The sequence below is a fragment of the Plectropomus leopardus genome, chromosome 20, assembly GCF_026936395.1.
Source record: "Plectropomus leopardus strain MGB_pleo_1.0 chromosome 20, ASM2693639v1, whole genome shotgun sequence".
NCBI classification, from domain to species: Eukaryota; Metazoa; Chordata; class Actinopteri; order Perciformes; family Serranidae; genus Plectropomus; species Plectropomus leopardus.
The window spans coordinates 1,979,672-1,999,975 of record NC_142195.1 but is presented as its reverse complement, the minus strand read 5'-3'; the positions used below and the strand labels follow the sequence as shown (position 1 = coordinate 1,999,975).

Sequence of the window (20,304 nt, the reverse complement as noted above, 5' to 3'; positions counted from 1 at the left end):
GGATTAAAAAATGTAGTTTGAATGGGTTTCAGTTGCGCACTTTTTGCACTTTACAATATAGAAATAACAATATAGTTTCCACAGTGTATTTTAGAGTTATTGTGGGAGCAGAGTTGGAAATTCCAAGCTTAAACAAAAATATACAATCTTGCCAAAATGTATGTCACATGCATCAACATAGCCAAAATAATAAAAACCCCAAACAAAACGAAAAGCGCGTAATATGCACCACACAGTCCCTAAGTGTTCATTAAAAACACGCACCCGTGTGTGAGCATCATAGACCATATACATTAAAGTGCGCGTGCGTGTAGTTCATGTGTACGTTCCGTTCGCAGAAATAAAGCTTTTATTCTGAAAAGGTGGAAGTGTGTTTGTTAGGGATTGTCACTAACGAGGCTCAGGTTATCTCCCAAACTCGGAGGACAGAAAGGCTCCGAGCGGCAGCGAACAGGTAAGATTTTTATCTACAGAGCATATCTCTTTCAAGTATCTCGTCGAGCTAAATCGCAAGCTGACGGTACACTTCAGACATATTTAATTAGACGGCTCATAGCTCATTTTTACTGTTTACCTTGTCAAAACAAACACTAACGCATTCGATAACATTAGCTAACGTTAGCTCGTGTAACAGCTACTGATGGAGCTAACTAAGTTACAGCAGAACACTAGCTTTTTTTATCTGTTCAGTTGCCTAGCTTTGACAAAGCTGTCTGGTATATTATACCCGTTATAACTCAATGCGAGTTAAAATGGCTATTTTCTTTTGACGCTTCCTGTTTAGTTGAGGCGTGTGTATCTGTCTGTTCGCAATGGGGACTCTGTGTGATGAAAAACAAAAAAATTAGCATACACTGAAATTGATACATTGAAATACATGTTATCGTTAGATCAACTTTTATCTCCACCCTAGCGTGTGCACATATTACATTTTTAATTTACCTTAGTATTAACCACATATATGCGAGACATTGGCCAGCTGTTAGTTCAAACATGAAACCATCAGCCGTGTACCATAATGCTGGATGCTGATAAGATGGTTATAAATGAGGGTTTGGATGACTGTAGATGTACTTAAACGCCAGTATTGAGTGTGCGTATTGTGGTGCAGTACGTGCTGTGTTCCATGAGTGGGATGAGCCCTGTTTCCATAGTTTCCTCTATCAGCTCAGCGGGCTGTGATGTCAGCACCGCTCTGCCCCTTCACACCCCTCCTCTGTCTGTTATTCCCACCTTACTCTGTTAACAGCGATGAGTCACCGAGCGAGCTCAACGTTTCAGGGATTTTTCCTTTACTGTTTAGAGGCATCCTCAAGTGCGACACAGTGACAGGAGCCAGGCTAGAGCTTCTTAGTTAGCAGAAGGATAGGGAGAAATCATAAATACCATGAGAGGATATGGATCTGTCAACAATTATTGCGTGATTGCTATCTTTGGGTGTAATAAACAATACTAAAAATGGTTTTCAAATCAATTAACATGACTAACTTATGAGATTTTTTTTTGTGCATTCATATGCCTCTACAAACCCTTAGGGACTGTTTGGTGCATTTAAATGTTTTTCATTCTTCATTTTTTATTAATTTTGGCTGTGTTCATGCTTATGGCATACATTTTGTCAAGATATTGCATTTTTGTTTAAGCTTGAAATTTCCAGCACAGCTTCTACAATAAGTGTAAAATACAATGTGGAAACTAAATTGTTACATTCAGACTGTTAAGTGCACAGGACCTACACGCATGTGCACTTTAATGTATATAGTCTATGATGCTCACACACATAGGTGCGTGTTTTTAATGAACCCTTAGGGACTCTGTGGCACATTTTACTCGCTTTGTTTGGGATTTTTATTACTTTGGCTATGTTGATGCATGTGGCATACATTTTGACAAGATTGTATATTTTTGTTTAATCTCGGAATTTCCAACTCAGCTCCTACAATAACTCTAAAATACATTGTCGAAACTATATTGTTACTTTTATATTGTAAAGTGCAAAAAGTGCGCCATTGAAACTCTCTCTATTTTTTGATCCCACAGCCATCAACGCATAAAAAATGTATTGTATTATTTTTGTGTGTCATTTTGAACTTTTGCCTTGGAATTTGTCATTTTTACTATTTTCCACCTGAAGACATCTTTTTTGTTTAGTTTTGTTAACCATATTTGGCATATGGAGAAAATATATGCTATTTCCACTACGTGCACTGTCACAATCAGTGTTGCTGCAAATCATTGACATATCCCAGGCTGTGATCATCATCAAAAAAACAAAAAAGTACTTTACATATAGTATATTGAAAATTATATATATATATGTGTATATATATATATATATATATATATTTTTTTTTTTAAATCCAAAAACATAGTAGCATTATGGCAAAAACCTGCCATTTAAAGCGTTTAAATTCTTGATTAATGAATATTTGAGTTTTATGATTAGGACTAATTTTGGTTAGAAAAATTACCTCAATAAAAGTAGTATCAAAAATTCCAGACAAACTATTAATGTCTTGGTGTGTACTGTTAAATGAACCAACCTGAACATGGGAATAAACAAAATGCATCACTGGGTTCCATTTCAGTGCTGGGTTTGTCACATCAGCTTGGCAATCAATTAACACACATGCTTATTGTTCTATACAGACTGAGGGACCTTATCTCCAGGGAGAAATTGAGTATAAATTGCAATCTGTCATGTTAAAGGAGTGAGATCCAGCAGGGACGCTACCTTCACCTCCCCTCATACTCCCACTCCTCAACCAAGCTTGGCAAGGACAACAGGTGTGACTGACACTCTCTTATACACTTCAGTGATGCAACCAGTCTTTTCCCACAGGATAGCACTGACAGCCTCTGTTTCACATTTGCAGCCCAAAGGCATGATGGGAGTTGCTGTGCTCTGTGCGCTGGTGTCAGCAATCATCTGTCACAGCCACAGCCAGGAAATACAAAACCCTCTGTACAGGTTCAAAAGGTAAGAAGAAAAGCTTTTGGATATAATTTATTAGAGATATAAATGTAATTTTATGTTTTACTGTATTACTTAATGTATTTTTATTATTTTATTGTTATTCTGCCAAAAAATGCAGGTTTTCTGTAATTTTGCATGTTACTCATTTCTCTAAGACAGCATTTTACTGACTGGCTCAGAGGTGCCAAGTGGAGATATTCTGAAGTCACCCAGTTATGTTTACATGCAGTGTTTCTGACCAAAGTGATCAGTTTCTATCCAAAAAGTCAAATCAACATGTTGAAGGCATATCCTCTCTCATAGAACATTTACTGGGCAGATTTTTGGAATATTTTGTGTCACGGCATACCAATATGGTGATGCCTTTATTGATTAACTGTAATGGTTTGAAGATGCATTTCAAACTTATTGAAATTTTGAATTATTTATTGCTAAAAATAAGAAGGGTTAAAAACTGACAAAAGGATTCTACAACTCTTTGAAACCTGAGCAAATCAGCTTGATTTCTTCCAAAAACATGGGGGGAAGGAATTGAGTAACTAAAGGAAAGTAAAAAATAAAATAAAACAAGGAAATAACCTGATAAAAAATATAAAAAATAAAAACAATTTATATTCTGAAGCATATTTTAATATATAATTCTAATAATCCTAATTATTGTTTCTAGGCATTTTACCCTCTTTTTGGTAATTTTCTGATATTCTAATTTTCTCTCTTTTTTTTTTTGCCCTCTACCATTTTTACATAACATCTGAATGCACAAGAAAAAGTGATGTAGATTAAGGTTTCAAAGGATTAAACTAAAAAAATATTGAAAAGAATGGGAAGACTTTCAAACTGTGAAACCAGCATAGTTGAAAAGTGGCGATAATGTGTTCAAAACTGGAATTGAACCGCAGTCCAACACTGCTAGACTGCCTCACCAGTAGCTGCAGCTAGTGAGCATATGGTCCCATTCAGTCACCTGATCAAACAATTAAGCTTCTCAGTCACAGGCAATAAAACGGAATCATACTGAATTGTATTTGAACTGCCACACATTTCCACTGAAATTAGTTAAGCAAGCTTATTCATTATTCATTGAACAGAAGATTACTTTGAATTTAAACAGAAAATGGTTCTACATTTCTGTCTCTCTCCAAGTTCTCTGTACGAGTTTATCAGATTTATTACAGTTGTCTTGAAATGTTTGACAATTTCAATTTTTACTGTTAACTTCTTGTCTGGATCACCAACAGCTGTGTGCTCTGATTGCATCCACTCTCTCTCTCTCTCTCTCACTCTCGACCACACCCTAGGTCTCAGGAAAATGTCTTGTCAGATCACAGTGAGTGTGTGTCCAGGACCAGACAGCCGCTCTTAACAAACTCTCCCAACTTCTCTGTGGACATCCGCATGCCTGCTGTCGTCCCAGCTGGGGTGAGTCTGTTCCTCTGAAATTTACCACTGAGTCCTTTGACTTCAAGACCTCATCTTTAGAGCTGAAACTATTTATCAATGAACTAATCAATTACATTGATATTGGTAAATTCTGTAAATTGGTAAATTGGTACTTTAACAATCGTTTCATCAATGAATTGTTATTTGAAAAAAACATAAACGTATTCTTATTTTGCTTTTTCCAAAGAACACTAAATGCGTTTTCTGCAGTCAAAGCTCAAGGCAACATATTTCATAAACTTTCACATAGCCTTTGATAGCCTGTTTATTCACTGATTAACTTTCACACGTTTGATTAAATTCTTTATGTCTGATTAATCAATCCTCTATTAATTGTTATCATCCCTATTACTAATATTGATAAATTGAATTAGATATGATTTTTTAATTGGCAGTCTTATGTACTCATAATTTTCTCTGTGGAAGCAGGATGGTATTTATTTCACCAGGGGAGTTGAATGACTTCAAAATTGCTATTTCACTTAGAGAAATAGCAATTACAGGACCAGTACCCCTTTTTATTTTTATTTTTTTTGGCACACTTGGTTGTCCTCCTATAATTTTGCGCATCAAAGACTCATCTGAACCATCAAATGTCATTGTATGTTTGTGTACCTTTGCGTTTCTCACAGTTTGAGGTCTGGGTTACTAGTGACGTAGAAAAAGTTTTTACTGACCTGATCGATGCAAAGTTGCTGACACCTATATGATTGGGAACCTGATGAAAAGGGGGTAAAAAGAGTTTTACATTCATTACCAGAATAAGACCAAACTCATCCAGTGGATTCTCGTAAGCTTAGCTGAGAGACTGCAGGAACTTTTCATGAAGTCAGTAACCTTAGCTACATGTCGACCAAATGAAAACAGGAACAGCTGTAGACTGAAATAAGTTCCTGTTGTGGGATATTATACTGATCGCTCAAGATCTGTGACAGCAGGGTTTGCTGTTCTGAATGTCATGCACCAGTCATCATGACATGCATAAACCATAGACAGAAATCTAACTAATACCTTTTTACTTTAATCATCAGTCTGAAATGAAGGCATCATAAAGTTATGCCGCTTAACATTCAGCAGTTGATGCCTGTTCACTCTTTAATAATGAGTATCATCGTTGTGTTCTCATTGTTTCAGTCGGACAGTTACCTGTGCACATCGTTTCCTGTGCCAACTAGTCGAGATGCATATATCGGTGAGTATAGCTTTTTCTTAAAAAAAATATTTATCATTTGACAGACAACATAAAGTATGTAGCCTTAGCCCTTTATATTTTCAAAATATAATCATTCAGCATGTGAATACATGTACATACTTGTTTGTCATTTGCGCAAACACCCACCCACACCTACCCATCCTGGTTTACACAAAAAAACCCATACAAGAAAAAAAAAGAAAAAGAAACAAAGCAACACAAATGAAAAGGAAGAAAGAAAAATAAAGGTAATCAGTCTTGACTTATGCATCTTAAGTACATAACCAATTCATGTAGCCCAAGTCTTAAAGCAAAAATCCCTGCTAACTACACAGATTAGATGGTTTCTTGGGAGATAATGTGGGTCAGCTGGACGTTGCTGTATAAGATGCCAAAACAGAAGCAGAAGTTTAGTACAAATGTTGGCATTGTATGTTTCTGCAAACCATGTGTTACATTTGCGCGTTTCATATCACATCAGCGTTTCTACAGTGACGCAGTATACGAGCTGATTTTGTCATCAGGACATGGAGGGGATGGTGGGTGGTGTGATTCCCAGGTGAGATACTAGCCAAGCTGCAGAATATTGAGACTGCTGTTCAAGACCACTGCACAAAATGTTTTTTAGCAAGATGGTTTTGTTTTTCTAAAGACTTTTCAGCCCCCAAATGTGGGTTTCTTTTGGCGAGCCATTTGGGTTTTTTTCCCAGCAGGGATTGTGTCACTTATGGAGACAGTGCTGCGTCTCCGGCGGGAATTTGGCACCAAAAGCAGGTATTAAAAACAGGATCTCTTCCGAACTATTAGCAAGTGTTTTGGTGCGTAAACGTAACCACATTGTTGTTGAAACAGTGTTGTTGAAACATAAAGTTTTTATGTATCGACCAAGTAACGTACAATTGAGCAGATCTGTGGTTTACAGAAATGTACAATGTCAACATTCATTTTGGTGATTGAGTTGGTTATAGCAGAAATTGTAAAGGTGGTCGAAGCAGAGTAGTGGCAGTTGTAGCAGCCATAGCAGCTGTTGTTATAGAAACAACTTGTTTCACTTTATATATGACTTAATGCTTCCTCTGTTGTATACAATTTTTTTTAATCAGATATGTTCAGACTCATTGAGAAGTTTGAGCAGGACACACATTTAAAATTAGTGTGATGTACATTCATTATGGAATTTATTTGCCATTTATTAAGCTTATTTAAGAGATAGAGGTGATTTTCTTTTCCCGCATTTCCTGTCGGACTCTTTCGATGACACTGTGGTGTTTAACCCTTTGAAACCTGGGCAAATTGGCTGGATTACTTCCAAAAACATGGGAATGGTGCAATGAGCAACAAGAGAAGAAATGACCCCAAAATTAACCAGAACGTGGTAAAAACTACAATAAAATTACTTAAAAAAGAAAGAAAAGTGATCCAGAAAAAGTGCTTAAAAATTCTTACAAATCTGTGACATACATATGTAAATCTCCTAATCTACTAATAAAAATCTACCTAATGCAATTCGTGGAAGTTGCTTAATGCCTTTTTCCCATGTTGTTTCACAGCAATTGTGCTAAATAAAGGTCTAAATACTTGTAAAAAGCATCTGAAAGCAGCACAAGAAAAGTGATGTCACATAAGGTTTTAAAGGGTTAAACATCAGCCTGTTTGACGGCCTGCAAAATGTGTTTAGTCCCCCATTAACTCTGCTGGCCTTGATCCGAGGAGCACATGAAAAAGTGTGTGTGAAAATCAGCTCAGACAGCAAATCGAGTTGAGACAGAGATGGTCAGAGAGTCTTTATACCAATACCAATACCGTGTTGAATAACTCCAACATTACATTAAATATTCAGTATTTTAACCACAATGCTTTTCTTCCTCAGTGGACTTCATACCTCACGCCAGTATGGACACAGTTCATCACATGCTTCTGTTCGGCTGCCACACTCCCGTGTCCACCAGCAGCTACTGGTAATGTCCAAATTCAGCTCAGGGCCACTTATACACACTCCTCTGTCATCATTAATAATCAGTAGCACTATCTCTAGTACATCCTGTTGCAGCTACCAGCAGGGTTGTTCAGCAGGGTTCAGACCTCACAGCACTAGGTATTAAGACAAATTTCAAAGCTAGTTAATAACTTCTAGTGTGTCATGTTTTGTTTATGAGCTTTGTTAGTTGAGTGTAAGTCAAAAGTCTTTAGGGTTAACAGAATCAATGTGCTGCTTTGTCACTGGGCCTCATGCAGCAACCCTTTCTTAAATTTCTCTTATATTTTCTCTTAACTCCAGATGCACCAAATGTTCAGAATCATCCAAATTAGCTCTTATTAAGGTGTGCTTAATGCTGAATCCCACTTGATCATTAGTCACCTGTTAGCACAGGTAACGCCCCCTAAACATCATTTAAAGCCAGATTTTGTGCTGTGTGCAAAGACTCTGTAGAGGAAGAAGAATTTCAGGCAGTGAAATTGACGTAGGCCGACTGTTAAATAAATGTAAACTAAGTAAATGTGATTTCGGTGACGTGTATTGAAACATTAGAAGTAAAAGTATGCATACAAAAAGTAGAAATAAATTTTTAAAAAATCAATGATAGTCAATAACTAAAAGGAAAAGCAGCATGTCCTCATACATGGGCTACAGTATATATGTTAAGTTGCAACCATGAAATGTTTTTGCATGAAAAATGACTGTTAAGTTGCAACCATGAAATGTTTTTGCATGAAAAATGACTCACACAATTATAAAAGTAGTTTCCAATTAAATTTCTCATTAATCTAATTGTTTCAGTTGCACTTTTATACTTTTATGTGGTTTGTGCACAAAAATCTTTATTTTATAAAGTAGTTATCTAATAATAGTGGTGTAAAAAGACAAAAGACAATATTTCTCCCTGAAGTGTAGTGGAGTAGAAGTGGAAAGTGCCATGAGATTGAAATACTGTAAAAGCTAATCAGAAGTACAGTACCTGAGTAAATGTACTTAGTTACCAGAAATCAATCAATTGGTAAGTACAGTAAGTACAAATTCTGGATAGAGCAAAAAAGGGACATGTATTTGTACATAGTTTCATGCATAAGGCGTAATGTCTCTTTAAACCAAAACTGTAACAACTCTGTGAAAAGGAGTATCAGTATAATAACATCTATTGTATCATACTCCTCTGTTTTTTGCTATGTTTCCATCTTTCAGCCATTTAATGCAGTAACATTGATCTACAGCAAGTCTACAGCATGTCTGTGTGGCAGCGCTTTGTGATGGAAGTGTCTGCAGGTGTTGTTGCTCTGTGGCTTCCTCTGTTTTACATCTGCTCATTGAAAGTGGTATTGATTGTGTTCTTTCTTTCTCCAGGGACTGTGGCAGTGTACAAGGCACTTGTGAGGATGAAGCCTCCATCATGTACGCCTGGGCTCGAAATGCACCTCCTACTAAATTACCCAAAGGTATGTCTCTCAGCAGGCTGGTTCACAATTAATAAATGTCAGATTTAATCACTGACTTTAAGTTGTATCTAGACATATCTCATCGCTGCCATTTGTCTGAAATAGTCAGATGGAAGAAGATAATAACTGAGAAGACATTTAACAATTTAAAAATAAACATCTGTAATGGACAAACAGTGTGATAACAACAAAAATTGACACTGTTTCTAAATGAACTCACTCACCCAGGTTGGCATATTTGTGCTTACATTTCTAGTTACTTCTCAGCTGATCATACCAAAGACAGTGAAATATCTGAAGAAAGCTGATATCTGCTCATTTGTCAGTCTAGCTCTAGTTTTTTTTTTTTATCTGTCACTGAGATTTTTACTTCCTCCTCAATGCAATGTAGATAAGTTAAAGTTATATGTTGGTTTTCATGTTATTGAAAAGCAGCATGCCTTTCTATGAACAGTGTCCTCTAGTCCTTACAATCCACAGACCTCACAGCTTACAGTTCATAAGGACTATTTCTTTAATTCAATTCAAGTAGAAAGTGGTTCCACTGAAAACATACGAGGTAAAGACAGAACCTAAGTGATCAAGTTTGGGTTTTATGTATAGTTAGATTCAATCTTGAATCCAGGTTGTGTCTTGATGTGATTTAACTTGATTAAATTTATACCGTGTTTTAATATGTCTCAAGTGTCCTCATTAGGCAGGTATCCATTAACCCTCAAATTGCACAAATTGCAATTGTGAATATAAAATACACCTACTAGAAACATGTCAATTTCAAAACAACTCCCATTTATCACAAAGACGTTTTTATGCTCACATGAGGTGGTATTTCAGGTGATTTGAAAAAGCCATATTTTGCAAAACTGCAATTGGCAACACTTTTTTGGCTTTTCTAGGTCACATGATGCTATGGCTATGTACTAGTCAGTAGGAACTGACTCCCTCATGATGCAGCAGCTACAAGAGGTGTTATAGCATCACCTAACTCTTCAAAAGTTGAGTGGATCATCTGGAAGTTGTGTATCCACAATTTCACTGTGAAATCGTGGACTATCACCTCCCAGAAATCCCTCACATGTGGCTGCTCCCATGTATAAGGGACTTGTCTTTCCATTATGGCTCCATAACACGCCTATGTGGCCTTGGATTGGAAAAAATGATGGCTAGATAGATAAAGCTGCTAATGTTTTGAACATCCATCACCATGCTTCTTGGAATGTTATCACCGGAGGTGAAGTCACAGATCATCACTCAGTGGAAACACAGTCATCTCACAATTGTATTTTAGCCACATTTCTAAAATATCGCTTACGTTTTGTGCAAATCTATAATGGAAACCCGCCTATTGAGATCTGAACACTCTTTGCAGCTCAAACAACCAAACAATTATAGCTATTCTCCACCATTTGCCATTGCTTCATAAATGGCTTGGTTCTGATAAGAATGAAGTTGCACGTGTTTACTTTCCTTAGACCAAACTGAAAGCTGTTGGTCTCGTTTTGACTCTATCCACAAGTGTCTTAAATATCCGTAAGATTTCTTGCAGCTGTTTATAAGCTGATAGCTTAGCTTGCAATTGCATTTATACTTTGTGTTCAATGTGGTCACAGTGTGTCTCTCACTACCTCTGTAGGTATTCGGCCGGTTAGGTCACAGTCTGTCCTCGATGTGTTTTGTGTGCCTTTACAGCTGTACTTTTATGTGGTCATTCAAACACTATCTGATAGCAATGGTTTACCCAAAACACAGTTTAATGGGGGTGGGGGTGGGGGCTTATACATGCTTCTGTCTTGTGTCCCTCAGTTGTTTATGTCTCCATGTGGCCTTGTGTCTGCTTCTAATCTGTTATTCTCTCTGTTGTCTCCTCAGATGTTGGATTTAAAGTTGGAAGAAAGTCAAGAATGACCCACTTTGTACTGCAGATCCATTATGGAGATGTTAGTGCTTTCAGAGGTGAGTGCTAATGAAAGTTTAAGCACTGACATTGTTGCAAAGAGATTATTCTGCAATCATTTACTTCTACTTCAATAAGGGTCTGGAGATTTAAGGGTGTAAAAATACTTCCAAATACAGCTACAGGAGGTGTCACTGCTCAGTAAACATTAAGTCAGTGAGCAGAAACAGAATGTTGAGATGTTGTTTTAATTATTTTCCTCTTAACTGTGGCAAGAATGTTTTATTCTTAATATTCTTATATATTTAGATAACAGCAATGCTGAAGGAGGAAAAGAAAGGAAAGAGGAACATGACCAGAAATATACTATCACACACATTTATCGGTTAAATATTCTGTACCACTGTCCAGCTTAATCCTCAGAGCGCTCTGTAGTTTAACATCCTCTAAGAACTGAGGTGCTGTGATGGATCTCTAACTGTGGAATACACATCCTTAAAATCTCTTCAGATCTTTAGGGAAACACTGTGAGATCTAATTTAGTGTTCACGCTGACCTCACATCAACATTGCACCTGTTGTTTTCTTGTGCTGCATTGAGACGCCTTTCACATGCATATAAACCTTTAGTTTTCTTTTGAAAAAATGGCCAAAAAGGTCCTAAGCAGCTTGGATGGAGATATTCCACAAATTGCAAGAAAATGGGAAAAGAAACAGACCTGAAAAGTAGTTACAAAAAGGGAGAAAGAGAGAATGAAAAAAAAATTAAGATAATAGTTAAAAAAAGGGAAAAATATCCAATATTTATAATTATTATTAACCATTTATTTATTTCCCTTTTTTTGTTTTTGCATCTTTCGTTTTCTGTTAAATTACAAGTAAATTTCCTCATAACGTTTTGCCATGTTTTTGAAAGAAATAAAGCCAATTTGCTCAGGTTACAAAGGGTTAAATTTTCATAGCAAAATTATGAATGATTGATCAATGATTAACTTCTTCAAAGAAAATCTTAGACAAAACAACAGTCAACGAGAGTTTCTGAAATGTTGTGTTTTTGGGAACAGTGCATTTCTCATACTTAAAGCTGAATATATATTCATAGGAAAGCTTTCTACAGTGGGATCAGATTACAATCCTGATCACATTTAAAATGTGATATCATCACAAACATAGCGAGAAATGTGAACATCAGGAAATAAGGGTCCATGTTTTTGGGTTTGTGTGATATGTGTTTCAACAAATACTTGATGGATTGTCTGGAAATTTTGCACTCACCTACAGGCCCTGCTCAGGAGGAATTGTATTAACTTTTGTGATCCTCTGACTTTTCATCCCAAGCCACCATCAGTTCACATTTTCTGTTTTTTCATTTTTTAATGACCAAATCCATGCAAAGCTATGACTTTCAGTCTGAGCTGTCCTTCAGAACTAATGAACAATGTAAGCACTCTAAACTAAGCAGCACTATATCAACTGTGCTGATGATGGAGCTCAATCAAAAATAGCAGTGTGAATTTTTATTGACATTGTTAACGGTGAAAAGAATTTGATTTGATTTATTTTTTGTCCTACAGACCATCATAGAGACTGCTCAGGACTTACCTTAACATTGACAACCAAACCGTAAGTATTCAATTAAAAGCATTTACTTTTTTGTTGAATGCTGATAGAAGATTAAGGAGGAGCTGGAAAATAAAGTGTCTGCATGAACAAAGAGCATAATGGCTTGTACTGCCTGAGACTACTGTATCTGTAGTTTCCTTTTGGAGCACCAGGAAGATGTACACTTTACAAAAAAACTCCACAGCCTCCTACCGTCTAACTATGTCTCTCTGTGTCCTCAAAGGCAGCCATTCATTGCTGGCATATACCTGCTCATGTCTGTGGACACAGTGATCCTTCCAGGAAAAAGAGGTATGTTTGGTATATTTTTTCCTAGAAGTAAAATAATCGCCAAGCTCAAAGATATTTAACATTCCCATAGGCTTGTCTGAAAGACATGTTTAAGCCATTATTTCTGCCTGAATTGTGTCTTTTCTACAGTGAGGCTGGCAAAAAAACTGTTAACAAACGCTTGTTTGAGAGCTGCTGTGCAATTTCTGATTTCAATCATGCATATCCCTCAGTTAATTTGCATTAAAATTAAGCTGATGATTGTCTTGGCCTGTATATATTTTTTCATACCTTCATAACCTACTGACATTTCACCGGGGTGTAGTGTATAAGATGGTATGGTTTTCCTTTTTTTTAAAACAATATTTTTATTGGGGTGGCATGGTGGCGTCGTGATTAGCACTGTTGCCTCACAGCAAGAGGGTCCCTGGTTAGAAACCCAGTTGAAACAGGGTTAGGTCTGTGGGCGGGGGTCCTTCTGTGCGGAGTTTGCATGTTCTCCCCGTGTCTGCGTGGGTTCTCTCCGGGGTCTCTGGCTTCCTCCCATGTCCAAAGACATGCAGGTCAGGTTGATTGGTGACTCTAAATTGCTATTAGGTGTGACTGTGAGCGTGAAAGGTTGTCTGTCTGTATGTGTCGCCCTGCGATAGTCTGGCGACCTGTCCAGGGTGTACCCCGCCTTCCACCCGATGACAGCTGAGATTGGCTTCAGCAATAATAACAATGATAATTATAATAATAATAATGATAATATAATAATAATGATAACAGATTAGAAATCAACGGAAATACTTAAATAAGTAATTAGATAAATAATAATTAAAGTAATTAATACATTAATTAATTAATTAATTGATTAAAAAAAGAATAGTAAAGTAATAAAACAAAATGAAATAAAAAAAAAAGGCAGGATCAATACTTTCGTGTTATCCATATATAACATTTCCTTTTCAGTCAGTGATAGATGTTTCGTTGACCAAGATGGCCACATGCTCCACAGTGAAATGTTATTGTTGGGGTGCATACAGTGACAGGAGGGCAGAAATGTTGCTGGACAGTGATCACAGATGTGGCTTTCCCTGACATCCTTTCTCTTTTCTTTGTCAGTGACAAACGCAGACATCGCCTGTGATTACACGTCATATCCTATCTACCCGTTTGCCTTCAGGACTCACACACACCACCTTGGTGAGTCATATCAGAGAATTCAGCAGTCTGTCTCAGACCAACTGTCAGCAGTTTTAACATGGATAAGTGTCTCTGTCACAGGTAAAGTGGTCAGTGGCTACAGGATCCGAGATGGGAAGTGGAGCCTGATTGGGAGACAGTCCCCTCAGCTACCACAGGTACATAATCACACCAGATGGCAATCACTAACTGACATGCTTTGGGTTTTCCTGTAGCGAAATGGTTCAAGAGTTAGCATAATAGTTAGCATAATGACTGGAAACAACCAAAACACCTCTAAAGCTCAATGAATACAACCATATGTCATATTTGTTTAATCCAAATGAAAACCAGAGTGTCCTTTGTCCGCAGTGTGTTTCCTTTGGACAGAGCTAGGCTAGTTGTTACCACGTGTTTCCACTCTGTATGCTAAGCTAAGCTAAATGGCTGCTCGCCTCAGCTTCATATTTACTAAACAGATATGAGAATGTGATCGATCTTCTCATCTAACTTGGCTAGAAAGTAAATGAGCACATTTCCCACAATGTTGAGCTATTGCTTCAAAAAATAATTCCTGTTATTCATCAACCATTTCAGTCAAATGCCAAATTCAGTCTGGTCCCAGCTTTTGCAATCTGAGGATTTTCTAGTGTTACATCATTATGGTTTGAATCTGTTTCAGTTTTGGACTGTTGATGGGACAAAACAAACATGCAGATGTATCTAACAACTCTAAAACAGTTTAACTCATTATGCAATAGTTTATCTCATTGTAGTATGTTCCTGTTCATTGTAATCACCAACTGTCTCCTGAATATATGAAGCACCTTTGTCCAAAGAGGATCAAATACTTCAATAACTACCAATAATAAATACTTCAAAAATTTTTCTCCCATTCACTCTTGAATTCAATGAGTTGTGATGTAAATAGGGCTGCACCTAACGATTATTTTTTTTATCGATTAATCTATTGATTATTTTTTAATTGATATAACTATTTTTTTTTATTACTCAATAAATATAACAACAAATTTACTGAAAATAACATTTTAAAACTTGTCATACACTGCAGGGCATTATTCCCAGACAAAAAATAGCCCAGTCTTCATTGGTAATCTGTGTTTTACAGTCTGATATAAAGTCTCCAAAATAAAATGAATGCAAGAGCTTGTTCCACTCAAGTAAAAGGAATGTAGTGCAATCTACATTTAGCAATCTAACAGTAAAATTAAAAAAAACATTGTAAAATTCAAGTAACTTAACAAAACAGTTACTCTTTGTTACAGTAACAAACCTCAAATGTAGCAGTTCAACAAAACATCAGTTTTTACAGTAAAATTAGTGCAATTTGAATAACACTATAACTTTTTTCTAACATAAATAATTATAACTAGTACAACTGCCTGCTGATATGAGTACTGTATTTTCATATTTATAAGCACTTATTTCTCTCATTTATGAAGTTATACAAGCTCCCGCACAGCTGACAACCACATCCTGTAAATGTTTAAAAATAAAGTGCATTGTATCAGCAACTGATGGCATTCTGTCCACAGAGACACAGTCAGAGGGCTTTTGTTTTGAAAGGGAAGCAAGTAGGTTGAGGTAAAACAAACATCTTTGTATCTCCTCCTCTCTGTGACAGAGAGAGACTTTAAACTGCAGTATAAAGTGGTATAGAGTCAACAAACGCGAGCGTCACGTGTAAAAAAAAAAAACCGCAGTAGATTTGTTGCAGCTGACATGCAGCTCAGACATGCCTGACAAGCACTGCACGGGTGAGCAGTGTGCACGCTCTTGATAACATGACCAAAACAAAAAACATGCTCTCATTACGCACGCTGTCTGAAACATAATCGATTAAGTCGACTCGTCGCCCCAGCCCTAGATGTAAAGATATTTGGAATAATATTATTTATACGCATCCTTTAAGATTTGTCTATGAATGACAGGAGTCCAAATTATTGCACTGGTATGTTGGCAGGTTTCCATTACAGATTTGCACAAAATTTAAGCAATAACCCCGAAATGTCGATGAAACACAATTTTGAGATGACTGCGTTTCCACTGCGTGATGTTATGCAACCTCTCCTCTGGTGATAACAATCCAAAAATCATGGTGATGGATGTTCAAAACATTAACAGTTTTATTTCTATTGCAGCCACCACACTAGCTGTCATTATTTTCAATTCAAGGCCACGTAAGCGTGTTATGGAGCCTTAATGGAAAGGCAAGCCCCTTATACGTGGAAGCGACCATGTATAAGAGATTTCTGGGAGGTGATAGTCCACGATTTCACAGAGGAATTGTGGATTCAAAACTTCGGATGATCCGCTCAACTTTTGAAGAGTTATGTGATGCAGTAACACCTATTGTAGCTGCTGTATCATGAGGGAGCCAGTTCCTACTGACAAGCACATAGCCATAGCATCACGTGACCTAGAAAAGCCAAAAAAGTGTTTCCATTGCAGTTCTGCCAAATATTGCCTTTTCCAATCACCTGAAATGCCACCTCATGCAAGGATAAATTATTTTTGCTAGAAATGGGAGTTGTTTTGAAATTGATGTGTTTCCATTCGGTGCATTTTATATTCCTAGTTTCAATTTGTGCAATTTGAGGCTTAATGGAAACCTGCCTATTGTCCCTAAGCTTCTCTAAGTTGCTCCCAGTTCTTTAAGAAATTAATATTCACTAGACTATTTGCATTTTTTGACTTATACATCTGAATTACCCCAATAATGTCTTTCCTCTGTAGGCTTTCTATCCTGTTAACCAGGAACTGAATGTGAAGTATGGTGACACCATTGCAGCCAGATGTGTGTTTTCTGGGGAAGGCAGAACCTCCAAAACGTATATCGGGTGAGTTCTGTTATATTACCCAGTGCACCTACCTATAAACCAAAAGTACCTTATGTCTCTGTGGTTTGTCCTTGGTTCTATTCAGACTACTTAAATAATAAACATGCTCTGGTTTGCTCTCTCTGATCTCTCTTTGTACTGAAATACAGCTAACAGGCATTTATTATAGACAGGCACTGAGGCTTTACTCCGGTCATGCGCTCTTCTCTGCCACACCTTGTGTTTCTTTACACTTGCTGTCTGATTGGTCATGCAGTTCTACAGCTTTGTAAATATTGTACTGTGTGCACTTAAGTATTATAACCAGCCATTCAGACCTAAACCACAACTGTTAAAAATGCACGGTCTGTGTCCCAAAATTATCATGTTATACTGTACTTTTAAATGTTATTTTCATTTGCAAATTGTGAGGATGTAAACCACACATAAATGATGACACAAAAACTTAAAAGTACTTTCTCACGCATTCGCACACAGACCCAGACGTACACACACATCCAGGAGGAGAGTTACTGCTAACTAAAAAAAAATTATAGTTTATCATAACCAGCTCATAATAGTTCATACCGCCACCAGGGTTTGGTGTAAATGAAATAAATACAGAAATATAGGACTGAAATACAGGAAGGAACATCCTGAGCTATGTGTCCTGAGCCATGCAATTTCCACCCTGGTGGACAATAAAGATCTATTCTCTGTACACAAAGATGAGGTCGGATTGAGTCAAAGTGTTGTACAAAGGGACCCCAGGATTTTTCCCATTTATCTTGACTTTTTAAATAATTAAATTGCAGCTTCTCCATGTGCACAACTGGAGTAATTTCATGTTACCATTTTCTAAAGCATGGTAGGATAGGTGTCTTCCAGTCTTTGAGGATGAGTTTTTTGGTAGTACCTTGCCTATTATCAGGGTATTTTGAATGCATTAAGGGAGAATTAAAGAGTTCTCAGAGCATCCAAAGAAGGCCAGATCTCTGTCTGGAGCGAGAGTCTTATGGTAAACCTCTGAAAAAATAAAGAAATTCTTGACCAGAAGGGATAAATCAGAGGACAGTCCCAAAACAGTGTACCATTGTCTGATTTACATTTAGGTTTAGGTAAGTTTGGGATACAGCAGGGTAAGATTTATGTTACACCTTTTATTACTGTACTTTTAAATGTCCATGTTATAAAGTCATCTACCAGGAATATCTGTCTAAAGACATGCAGGTTAATTAGTAACTAAAATACCTGTACGTGTGAATGTTAGTGTAAATTGTTGTCTTTTTATATGGCCCTTTTTACACAGAGATTGTGTTATTGGGCTGCTTTATGTCACCTTTGCATTTTCACACAGAACCAAACAACGGTGGCATAATGTCGCTCCAGTGTGGGATTTTAAATAGCTTCTGGCATTGCGCAACAAAATGAGGCATGATGGACGTGACATAAAAAAACCCATAGGCCTCTCCTGTGACATAGAACATATACAGCGCTTTGTAAACTTTAACAAAGGCATAACTAGGGCTGGGCGATATAGAGTGAACATTATATTGGGATATTTTTAGGCTATATCTGGATACATGATTTTTATCTCTATATTTTTATATCTCCACAAAAGCACTTGATTAATGCTAGAACTGGGAGACAGAATCAAACATTACAAATGTTTTTTGCAAGTTCCCTTTTTGATGTGACAGTATTGTAGGAATGACTATTGGCACTTGGCAAAAACAATATAATCTAACAATAATCATTAATAATGTAGATATAATGACAGTGGTTAAACATGAGCATTAAAACAGTAAAACTATCTTATGTGGCGAAATGTCCTCGAGAGGCCGATCAACCAAGGAAAAAGTGTGCCACTGAAACCCATTCAAACTGCAATTTTTGATCCCACAACCATCAAAGCATAAAAACATGCATTGTATTATTTCTGGGAGTCATTCTGGGTTTTTGCCTTGGAATTAGTCATTTTTATTATTTTCCACCCGATGACCTCAGTTTTACCATATTTGGCATATAGAGAAAATACATGCTATTTCCACTAGGTGCACTGTCACACTCAATGTTGCTGCTAATCATTGGCATATTCCAGGCTATCATCGTACAAAAATGTTTTGCTTAGCATGTAGTATATTGAAAATAATTCACTTTTGAGTCTATCTAAAAACATTGGCATCGTATCAAATATTCATCATTAATTAATATTTGATATTTATGATCAACTTAATGAAAGCAGAAAATCATGTCAATGTATAATATTTTTTAACGCTTGATTTTGAAAGGTGAATTTTGTGTGCAGAATGATACAAGTGTGCATAATATTAAAGGGTTAATGATGCAGATATAGAAGTGCTCCTCCATTTTCATGTATAGTACAATGAGTGATGCATTCATAACCTGGCTCTTTTCTATTTTGTCTGCAGTGGTACCTCTGATGATGAAATGTGCAACTTCTATATAATGTACTACATGGACAGCAAGCACGCCATCCCATACATGAACTGCATGGAGCCCGGCTCCAAAGAGCTGTTTGAGCAGATTCCAGCTGAGGCCAACGTGCCCATCGCTGTCATTCCAGCTGACATGGACTCTATGATGCATATGGGAAACTCAGCAGGTGCTAAGGCTCCTAATTTTGTTCATGTTTGAAGACTGTTAATCCATTTGTTTTCATTTTAGCATTTAGATCAATGAAAAACTTAACAGAAAAAAGCCCAAAATGAGCAGAAATTAGTAAAATGTTACAAAAAAAATTACCTGAAAGTAAGAACCAAAAAATGAAAAAGATTAAAAGAAAAAAAATAAAAGCAAAAAACAAAAATGTAGTATAAATATAAAATTATAATTCCCCAGTTTATTTTCAGGTCATATCCTCGTGAGAATTTATAGGACATGTTTCACCAAGTTACTCTTTTTTTCATGTTTTTGGAAGAAATCAAACCCTTTTAGAGGTTATAAATTCTTGTTTAAAAGCATCTGAGTGCAGCACAAAAAACTGATCTCAATCCAGGGGTTAACCCCTTGAAACCTGGATTGACATCAGTTTTTTTGTGCTGTACTCAGATGCCTTTTACAAGCTATGACCCTTTAAAAATGAAGCAAATTGGTTTGCTTTCTTTGAGAAACATGGGGAAAAAAGGCAAATGACCAACATGGCAAGAAATGTACCACACATTGCAAGAAATTTTACCTAAAAAATGTTTTTTGTTTTTTTTTTAATGGAGTATTATTAGAAAATAATTGAAAATAGGGAAAAATGTCCAGAAAAATATATTTATAATTATAATAACTTTCTAATCAAATTTATTTCAATTCTGTTTGTTTTTGGTCGTTTTTTTCATATTTTCAGGTAATTTTCTTGTAACATATTTACTATTTTTTTGCTCATTTCAGGGCTATGCCAAAACATATTCTCAGGTTTCAAAGGTTTAAAGGATTAATTTTTTTCCCCTGTTGGGTAG

At 36.6% G+C, this 20,304-nt stretch overlaps 1 protein-coding gene across 2 annotated transcripts in view; it reads left to right on the top strand.

Moving 5' to 3' along the window:
• The first annotated feature begins 315 nt into the window (after nt 1–315).
• The window catches only part of pam (peptidylglycine alpha-amidating monooxygenase), a 50,904-nt gene continuing 30,915 nt past the window's right edge, over nt 316–20,304 (top strand). For both annotated transcript variants that reach the window (XM_042509937.2, XM_042509936.2), the window contains exons 1-14: nt 316–454; nt 2,650–2,787; nt 2,877–2,980; nt 4,276–4,396; nt 5,552–5,609; nt 7,480–7,567; nt 8,950–9,041; nt 10,911–10,994; nt 12,509–12,557; nt 12,781–12,848; nt 13,935–14,015; nt 14,097–14,173; nt 16,752–16,855; nt 19,267–19,460. In XM_042509937.2, coding sequence (XP_042365871.1) covers nt 2,886–2,980; nt 4,276–4,396; nt 5,552–5,609; nt 7,480–7,567; nt 8,950–9,041; nt 10,911–10,994; nt 12,509–12,557; nt 12,781–12,848; nt 13,935–14,015; nt 14,097–14,173; nt 16,752–16,855; nt 19,267–19,460 — 1,111 coding nt within the window. In that variant the 5' untranslated portion in view covers nt 316–454; nt 2,650–2,787; nt 2,877–2,885. The remainder of the gene's footprint in view (nt 455–2,649; nt 2,788–2,876; nt 2,981–4,275; nt 4,397–5,551; nt 5,610–7,479; nt 7,568–8,949; nt 9,042–10,910; nt 10,995–12,508; nt 12,558–12,780; nt 12,849–13,934; nt 14,016–14,096; nt 14,174–16,751; nt 16,856–19,266; nt 19,461–20,304) is intronic.